At 47.3% G+C, this 9,679-nt stretch overlaps 3 protein-coding genes across 3 annotated transcripts in view; 1 reads left to right on the forward strand and 2 right to left on the reverse strand.

Annotated features, from left to right (window-relative positions):
* Wwc2 (WW and C2 domain containing 2) overlaps nt 1–3,729 on the forward strand; it is a 169,939-nt gene extending 166,210 nt beyond the window's left edge. The window contains exon 23 of the mRNA XM_057752431.1: nt 1,450–3,729. Within this exon, the coding sequence (XP_057608414.1) occupies nt 1,450–1,516 (67 nt within the window). The 3' untranslated portion in view covers nt 1,517–3,729. The remainder of the gene's footprint in view (nt 1–1,449) is intronic.
* Nucleotides 3,730–3,748: 19 nt separating this feature from the next.
* LOC130862697 (claudin-22) lies at nt 3,749–5,878 on the reverse strand. Its single transcript, XM_057752432.1, has 2 exons — nt 5,091–5,878; nt 3,749–4,983 (listed from the first exon to the last, which is right to left on the reverse strand). Exon 1 carries the CDS (start codon nt 5,808–5,810, stop codon nt 5,148–5,150), a length of 663 nt encoding a protein of 220 aa, XP_057608415.1. The 5' UTR covers nt 5,811–5,878; the 3' UTR covers nt 3,749–4,983; nt 5,091–5,147.
* A 1,488-nt stretch (nt 5,879–7,366) lies between these two features.
* Nucleotides 7,367–8,029, reverse strand: LOC130863023 (claudin-22-like). Its single transcript, XM_057752903.1, has one exon. It carries the CDS (start codon nt 8,027–8,029, stop codon nt 7,367–7,369), a length of 663 nt encoding a protein of 220 aa, XP_057608886.1.
* Between the last annotated feature and the right edge of the window lie 1,650 nt (nt 8,030–9,679).

A 9,679-nucleotide genomic window follows, 5' to 3' on the forward strand; every position in this document is an offset into this window, starting at 1 on the left:
CCACGTTGCTCAGTCCAGTCAGCAAGGAAGGCAGGCGCTGTACCTGACCGTGTAGTTAAATCCTCGCAGGGTTCAGCGGGGTCCTGTGGCCTCCCAGGAATCATGACGACAGTCTCTGGCCTTTTTAACACCATTACTTGTCTTTTAGGGAACTAGCCAATTGTAGAGGAAGCTGTGTCATAAAATAACTCTGTCCCGTGTCCGCCTTTCACTCTCTTCACTCCATCGGCACCGTTTCTTGTGTGTTGGGGGGAGGGGGCACCTTAGTCCTTCCTCCCAGCTGCCAAGCACGGCTATGTATGTGAGGTCTTGTAAAAAGATAAGCTGCCATCACCATTGGTCACCGTACAGTCCTGAAATCTTATTTTCCCTATCCTTCTCCTAACGTGATTACCACCCTGTCAGTCTCCCCTTGGCGTGCAGGTGACCCCTCCTGAGATGGTCAGGTGGGGGCTGGGAGCGTGGCTCAGTGAGTGACACTTGCTCTTCAGCATGGAGGCCTGAGATAGGTCCCCCGCCACCCGCCTACGGAAGTGAGACGGCCCGTAACTGCTGCTGCGGGCGCTGAGACAGGAGGATTCCTAGAGCTTGCTGGCTAGCCAGTCTCACTGAATCAGCAAGCTCCAAGTTCAGTAAGAGACCCTGTCTCAAACACAGAGGTGAAGGGCTGACGAGGTGGCTCAGTGGTAAGGACACCTGTCCCCAGGGCAGGCAACACGAGTTTGATCCCTAGGACCTACATAATAGAAGGCGATAACCAACTCCAACCTCCACACACGCGTAAATATAAGTAATGAACAAATTAAAATAATAATAATGTGGAGAGCAATTGAGAAAAACATGAACAGTGCCTCATGTGTCTCTCCCAGTGTCCCCGTCCCTGCCTTCTTTCACATGAGTTTGTTCTGACAAACTTCCTGGTATCACGGATTCTGTAAGGACTCTGGAAATTTCAGTTCAGCATTTTGACCCTTTTGAAGCTTCTCTAACCTTAGAAATATCCAAACACAGCCCCACACCCCTGATGGATTACAGATGCTCTTCAGTTGGGAACCCTTGGGGAACACAGTGACTTAGTGTGTAGGGGGCTTAGAGCCAGAAGGACTGAATGTGCCACCCACCCTTAAAGCAAGGAAGATACAGCCTGGGACGATGGCTCAGTGGGGAGAGGCACTTGTCACCACGCTTGGTGGTCTGAGTTCAACCCCCAGGGCCCACGGAGAAGGAGGGGACTGACTCCCACAAGTGGTAGGAGTTTCCTCTGACTTAACACCAACACCATGGCATTGCGCCCCTTACACAAACACTAAATAAAAATAGCTATAAACAATGATTAAAACTGAAGGCTCTCAGGATTTTAAGTGTAGTTTCTGGGATTGTGGAGACCGCCCTGGGGCTCTCAGAATTCCCAGGATGATGCTGAGTGGTTCTCTTCCTCTCTCTCTCTAGGGAGAAGATAGCCTACTTCACGCGAGCGAAGATCAGCATTCCGTCCCTGCCAGCTGACGACGTGTGACCCTGTGGCTTGATGTTACTCCCCACCTGCTCTCTTTTCGCGGGAGGGTCAAAGGCTGAACATTTGCTGTTTGTTGTTTTTATTTTTTGTTGGGGGGCGGGGCTTTTGTTGCCTGTAACCTAACTGTCAACTCTTGAAGAACTTGGTTTCTCACCAGTTTCATCAGGTTAATCTCTAAGCTCCTTTGAATGTAACTCTTACATGCTTCGCGAAGGAAAAAGAATTCAACGGACGGAAACGGGGTGATCTGGTCCCCACGTGTGGCACAGTGTGTATGTGAGACCCCTGGGTTTCACTGTGCAAAGTGTAACAGAGGCCGCAGGTGCCCAGTGCATGCCTGCTGAGCCCACTGCAGGGGGCAGCTGCGCAGGAGACTGAGAAGCTGCTCACACCAAACCAGAGTCCTGAGCTAGAAAGCACACTTCCCCACTGAAGGTGCTCGCAAGCAAGCATCGCCCTGTGTCCACCCGAAACAGGCGCGTCCCTTCCGTCAGCTGGGTCTGGCCCTCTCATTTCCACAAGACATTTCTTTCTGCCCTCCTAAACTTGTCTGGAGCAAACAAAACGTGTGAAATGCTGAATACAAGAACATGAAAAGTCAAGGTATAGTCCTACTGTAGAGAGCTGTGGTTAGGACAGAAAGGGAAGGGGGCACCAGCTCCCGAAAAACACACCAAGGATGCTTATGTGGCCTCTGCTTCTAACGCAATCTGAACCTGCAGGGCTGTCTTTCTGGCCTGCACCAGTCCTAGGGATAAAGGCAATGCCACAGAGAAGCATGAGGTGGCCCTGGGCTCTAATGACAGTGCAGACCCAGCAGAAAGGACACACCCACAGCGCATGGGGCGTGGAGGGGACACACCCATGTTCAGTAGGTGAGGTCGGAGGACAGGGCGCATCTTGCTGAGATCAAGCTGGCCAAAGAGAACCTTCGTCCACAGGTTTCTAGGCTTACTAGGAACTATGTTGCTGCTGTCATCTTTAGGGGAGTCTCTCAGTGATTCATAGCAGTCGGACGCAAAAACGGTGTGCCTGAGGGTACTGAGAGTGTGGACTGGGTCACTTATATATATTTTGGGGGAACAAACGAGATAGAAATTGGTCAAAGTATCCTATTCTCCGGGTTAGGTTTTAACCAGAACAGGACACTTCTTTTTTTTAAAAAAAAAAAAAAGAAGAAGAAAGGAAGGGAGAGGAAAGAAAAAGACTCAGCATAAAAGTGTTAAAATACATAGGTTTTAGTTAATTTAAACCATACTTACTTAGTCTGTCATACTGGAAGAAGCTGTGTTTTGGTGAGCCATCTTATATAGCAAGCTAAATTATTTTTATTTTTTTAATGCAAAAAAATTTTATAGGAATTTTAAAAAGAAAGTTAGGCAAGAAAAAGAATCTGTTTTAAGAAGAGTTATGTTCTGCTGGAATCCCCATTAGTAAGAACTTTTATTTTCCTGAATCTATGCAGATTTTAGAAAGTTCGTCCTATCAGAATCAAAATGTATACTCGGCCAGAACTTCAGTTATCAGTTACCGCACCGAAAACTCCAGTCGTCTCTCCCCTAAATGTTCCGCAGCTTACACCCAACTTCTTAGAAGATGTAACTGGACGTGGCAGCACTTGGGACAGAAAACAGCCTAGTGGCAGACTGAGCCCGGTCTGCCCTGGAGGTGACTGGAGGGAGCTGGAGTGCCCCCATCCAGGTCAACTGTGAACAGCAGAGGTTTATTTAATACAGTGCTAAATAAAGGTCAGCTGTCTTCAGCAGCAGAGTTTGGCCCACGGACCTGTCCGTAGAATTTTGTGTAGTTTGTACCGTACGATTTTATTTTCATTTATTTATTTACGGTCTTATTTATGTTCTGTTTAATATATAGTTTGGTTCTGGCCATCTTAAATGTTGGGCTTACAAGAGGCTATATTGGAGTGTTACAGCTTTATGATCTTCATCAGTTTTATTGCTAACTTTTTGTATTACAAAATGTCTCAGACGAGTACTAAAGAATAAAGTGTGTCTCAGGCTGGTAGCTCACAGTTGTGACTGGGGGCTTTGGTTTGATTTCACAGAACATGCTCATTTCTACCACGAGAGAGGAACTTATTCCAGTAGAATCCTTTCCCCGCACGCAGCTTGACGTGGGCCGCCGCATTTGTATTGACCCACGATTCAAAATCATCTTACTAACTCAATCACAAAACCATATGGGAAAATAAAAATTTTAATGTTATTAAAAATATTTTTAAAGGTAGAATTTATTCTGGACAGGACAAAAAGAATTTAATATTTAGCTCTCAAGTTTGGATTATCAGTATATTATTACAATTCTATATATCAGACTTTTAAGTGTTACAGATACAAAAAGAGTATTACTTGCCAAATGAACAAAGTTTAGCTGAGTCTCTGTAGCATACAAATTAAATACTTTTTTAAAAATTGCTATGAATTTATGTTATATTAAGTGTGAGAAGCTCAGGACTGAACGAAATGTTTAATCAGGTTGAACCCTGCATATGTTTCTGTTCTCATCTGCACTGTGTGTGAAAGTGTTCAAATACCGCACATGGACTGTCTTCCCCTGCTGCACTTTCCATTTGTTTATGAAAACACACCCAGTAATTTTTAAAAAAAAAAACAAGGATACATATTTCCTAATACTGTATTTTAGTGTTGCTTACTGTTCAGCTGATTTCCCTGATTGGCACAAATACAAGAATCTACTTGAACCATGTACCAAGCAAATATAAAATGTTCCATGAAGCATTCCTCAGGCCAAAAATTTGTCATGAACAGTTCTTGATTAGACTGTAGATCTCAAGGATAAACGAGATGGGATATTTTCGTTTCTCCAGGGAAACAAGGACTGATAAGTCTGTGGCCCCCGGCTACCCTACCCCAGCTGGCAGCGTTCTTCCAAAGGAGGCACTGTGCCCACCCACACACGCCAGTCACGACCTCTGCCACAGAGCCAACCCCACCACACAGGGACAGAAGGAGATGCACTTTTGCATGACAGATTCTACCTGAGTTCCCAGAACCCACAAGAACCGCTCTGTTCAGAGGCAGGCATGGATGTTTCTGATGTGGAAAGAACTCTCTAGAGAGAGGTCTCTGAAAAGGGGGTGTCCCATTGAGTCCTTTCAGGACCAAGCAAGTGTTTTGTTCTTGTTGTTGTTGTTGCTTTTACTGTCCTCGGTTGTCATGTGTTTTAAATAAGTATCCACTGAGATCTTAGTTTCATGAGATACTTTAGATACATGGTCAACACCACGTCTGTTTCCCACATGACTCCTCTCCACGTGAACGATCCTTTCAGAGCCACAAAAGCGCTCGTATAATGTTTGGTTTACCCACTCCCTGTGTGTGTGCAATCACAGCCTATTTTAAAGGCTGACAGAGTTCGCAAGCTCACTAATGGCCGATTACATCAAAAGGTCCTGATTCGTCTGGCTCCAAATAGAAAAGACGCAACTGTAGAAAGAAATTGTATTTAGAAGTTAATAGTCACAGAAAGGAAGTATGCATTTCAGAAACTCAAAGTCACACTGAGTAGGGGTGATTTTAGCAGGAGATCCTACCAAGTCCGGTGGAGCGAGCACCTGCTGAAGAGTAGAAAGGCCACTGATCCCTCTGGCTTAGGTTTCTGGGCTGGCGTGTTTCAGCTCCAGCTGCTGACAGTGGTCTTGCAATCCTGCCACTGCATAGTGGCCCGAGGCGGGGGCAGCCGGGCTCCAGCAGGCTGCACAGTGGAGCAGGCATCCTCCCAGCACCAGGCAGAAGCCCGCAAACCAGCCAAGGAAAAGGGCCTCCCCAAACTCCCACCTGGGCACAATCTCAGGCAGGGTCTCATCCCAGAACTCCTGAACCGTCACGTGGGCCACCCAGGAGACAGGAACCAGGACCATCACGCCCGAAGTCCAGAGCAGGAGCCCTCCCAAGATGAGCAGCCGCCTCTTCAGACCCTTCTGGCTCTCTCCGAGCCGCCAGCAGTCCAGGCCACAGCCAGAGCCCAGCAGCCCCAGCAGCCCCAGCCCATTCGACAGAGACATCAGGATCCTGGAGATCTGGAGTTCAGCTGGCAAGGCCAGGAAGGAGTCAAAGTCCTTGCATTGCCTTCCCACTTCCTCCTGGATGACGCAGGCTTTCCAGAGCCCCATGGTCCAGTTTTCCATCTCGTTCAGGTCCAGGTTGAGGTTCTTCCAGTGGGGCAAGTAGTTGGTGAGGCAGGCTAAAACCCATCCCAGCAGGGCTAGCAGAAGTGCAGCGGACTGCGTGGCTTTCCGGAAAACCAAGCCCATTAGAACGTCCCGCGAGCCTGAGCCAGCCCGACTCCTGCCCCGCGCTTGCTGTAAAAAAGTGTGGCACTTAGCTCTTGCAGAGCTTAGACATAGTTTTGCATTGTGTGTATAGGAGGACGCTTGCCAGATCTACTATTGTTTGAGTCCATGTTGAAAAGGTTTCAGAAGAGGACAGGGAAACACTGCTAGGAACCAGCAATGCTAAGGTGTGGCCCGGGGCTGTGTTTGTGTCCTGTGGGCTGAAGTTTGTGCAGAGCACTTTGTCAGGGAGCCTCTGAGGTCAAGTTGTGCTAATCCTTTCATTGTGAAGGTTTACCTGGCTTTCACATTCCCAACGCTCCTAACAAGTCGGAGAATTAAGTCTAAATGTAAAAAAAAAAAAAAACTCGTAATTGAAGGTTCGGGTTCAACTCCTCCTGCTTTGTGCTCTGCTAATTACACCTGTCAGATTTTCATCTGTTAGAGTTTCTGTGCATGTGTTATGATAATACTGGGTGTTACCATCTTTGCAAAAAAAAAAAAAAAAGGTTCAGAGAGAAATATTTCTTAACCAAATAAATCAATCTTATCAGGAATCCCTCTAGACTTTAAATCAGGCCTGTTTTGAAAATTCTTTGGCTACACAGTGCAGAGTGCAGGAAGCCATGTCGGCCCTCACTTATCTGCACGCCTTTGTGTTAGTCACATGCATAAGCCATAAATAGCTGTCGGGCTCTGAGAATTTGGAGGAATTTTCTTCTTTCTGTTTTTTGTTTCTTTGCTGAAATTAGCTTTTTAGGCTGTAGGGAAGAGAAGCAACAGGGCCTTTGGGTCCAAGTCAACATGGTTGCTCCCATTTCACTACATCTGTCCACGTCTGTCGTCTGGAACTGAACACACAAGTTTTCATTCTGACAAATGAACTGAGAGACTCTAGATAGTAAGAACAAACTCCTGCTGGAAATATTTTTTTTTCCTTTTTAAGCTTGAAGTTTTGGAGTAAAGAGATGAGGACTGAGATTGGCTACGACGTAAAAATAGTAAAAACCCACAGTGTTCTGGAGGTCCAACCAGAACATCCAGGAACTCCAGCTTCCTAAAGTCCTCAGAGTTCAGAAGGCTCCTGGGAACATCTAAGCAAGAGTAGAATCACCTTGGAGGTGGCATTTGGTGACTGACTTAGCCCGTGGCTCTGCTAATAAACTGGACTGCAGATTGTTAGTTCTTTCTTTAGGAAGGAGAAGGAAATTATGGTTTCCATGTGCAAACAGCAACACAGCTTACCCACAAACGAATACCTCAAAGCACTGGACTGACTGTATTGGGAAGCACACACTGCTTTAAATAACCAAATCAACGACATTTTTCCTCCACACATAGCTTCATAATGTTTGCCATCATGATCTCCTTATAGATAAACTTCCTTTCATTCTTCAGATTTGAGAGGCAAACCTCTAGTATAGACTAAGAGAAAAAGGTTATGAATTTATTTTTTTAAAAAGCGAGAACAATTAAGTTACATAACAGAGACGTTTTGTCATCGTTGACAAAAGACATGACTAGTCCCCGCCTGTGGCTTACACTTGAGGCTGTGCAGTTCCGTTTTCCAGACACGAACCGTGGTCTTGCAATCCTGCCACTGCATAGTGGCCCGAGGCGGGGGCAGCCGGGCTCCAGCAGGCTGCACAGTGGAGCAGGCATCCTCCCAGCACCAGGCAGAAGCCAGCAAACCAGCCAAGGAAAAGGGCCTCCCCAAACTCCCACCTGGGCACAATCTCAGGCAGGGTCTCATCCCAGAACTCCTGAACCGTCACGTGGGCCACCCAGGAGACAGGAACCAGGACCATCACGCCCGAAGTCCAGAGCAGGAGCCCTCCCAAGATGAGCATCTGCCTCTTCAGACCCTTCTGGCTCTCTCCGAGCCTCCAGCAGTCCAGGCCACAGCCAGAGCCCAGCAGCCCCAGCAGCCCCAGCCCATTCGACAGAGACATCAGGATCCTGGAGATCTGGAGTTCAGCTGGCAAGGCCAGGAAGGAGTCAAAGCCCTTGCATTGCCTCCCCGCTTCCTCCTGGATGACGCAGGCTTTCCAGAGCCCCATGGTCCAGTTTTCCATCTCGTTCAGGTCCAGGTTGAGGTTCTTCCAGTGGGGCAGATACGTTGTAATAATGGCCAGGACCCATCCTAGCAGGGAGAGCGAAAGCCCTGCAGATTGCATGGCCGTTCTGAAGATGAAAGCCATTGGGGCAGAGAGTGCAGCTCGGCCACTCTATAGAATCTGCTGCCCTTGGTGGTTGACAGTGGTGTGACGGTCTTGATCCTATGCCACCCGGAATATAAGCTTTGGTCATTCACTCTCTGGGCGCTCTGAAATACGTTTTTGTTCCTCTTGAATATAGTGTTTCATGTAAAGGGTAAAGGAATCTGTTAAAAACTGTGAGTTAGGCTTTCTGATAAGGATTTGATCTGCTACTTTCCAATTTGCTTGGTAACATTCTATCCCCAACGCTTGACAGGTATAAGTCTGAAGATGAACAAAGAGGCCTCTATGACCCCTCACCCTAACGTACAACAGAAATCTTTGTGCTTCGGTATGGATTAATTAGATTTTAAGTGGTGATAAAAGGTCAGCTCTTTCTGCAACAGGCCCTCATTGTAACGGCTGCATCTGAGATTTCAGGGATGCAGCAAAACAAGGACCTTGTAAAGAAAGGTAGACTGTTTCCCTATAATCTATTCTCAGCGTTCCTTAACCTACACAGGCCCGTGTTCCTGAGTGTCACGGCGATTCCCTCAGGACTTGGCAGGAAGATTTCCTCAGATTCCTTTGAAAGTCAGAGCCTGGTTCACCACATTAATTAAAATGAAAAGGACCTGGGTTGATGCCCAGAGAAACTCAGAGAGGAAAGAGGCATTATGGGAAACTCCAGCTCTTCTTTACTCTTTGGTCCATCCTTGTCCATTAGGCACTGGGTAAAGCCTGGTGTCTCCCGGTGCTGTTTATTGCCCAGAGCTGAGCATCCCTTCCTCTTTCACTTGCAAATGCAGAGGAGCAAAAGTCTGCTATGAGAATAGTCACGATGGGGCTGACCTTTGAGGCATTATCTCGTTGTTTTGCTTCAGGCCACACCTTGCAAGCATACCTCAGACAAGCATGACCCCTCAAAGAACATTGGGTCCCAGGCCAGCACAAAAGGCCGCGTGCCCCAGATTCCCAGCGCTGTTGAATGTCTGGCAGGGGCCAGCCCCTCTCTCAGAGCCGCCGCCTGAATGAGTGTAACTCAGAGAAGGAAGACCACTGTGCTTTGTGGAGCATAAAGCAAGGCCAGTTCAGGACCAGAGAAAGACATTCATGACATGGACACAGGCTCCGAAGCCCAGGAGCCTTAGAATTTGAGGGAATGCTATTCTATTTTTTTTCTTTGTCTGCATTCAGCTGATTTTTTAAGGCCGTCACACTGAAGGTGTAGCTCAAGGGCAGAGTCCTTGACTAAGAGCAGAAGGCCCTGGGTTCCATTTCCAGCACTTCAAAATAGGTTTGCCAACACGTGACTTTTTTTTTCTTTCCTCAGTGCTAGGCTCAGTCCCAGGGCAAAACATACACTAGGCAAGCACGCTACCATTAAGCTAGCCCAAGCACTTCCATGTGCAGATTTTCAGAATCCCTTGGACTAGGTCAATGTCCTCAGGGTGATGAAGCAAGCCATGAGTTTGGATAGAGACACACGATCCAGAAAAAGCTGGCATTGGGCCTCGGGCCTGCCAAGAGATGGATAAGATGGAGCTCAAACTTCTTTGCGGAGACTGGCAGGTTGGAAGTGGTCCTAGCAGCAACCACTGATGGGGAGAGCACTGATATCGTATGGAAACATCCTTCCTAAAAGTGTAATGA

The sequence above is a fragment of the Chionomys nivalis genome, chromosome 20 (assembly GCF_950005125.1).
Source record: "Chionomys nivalis chromosome 20, mChiNiv1.1, whole genome shotgun sequence".
NCBI classification, from domain to species: Eukaryota; Metazoa; Chordata; class Mammalia; order Rodentia; family Cricetidae; genus Chionomys; species Chionomys nivalis.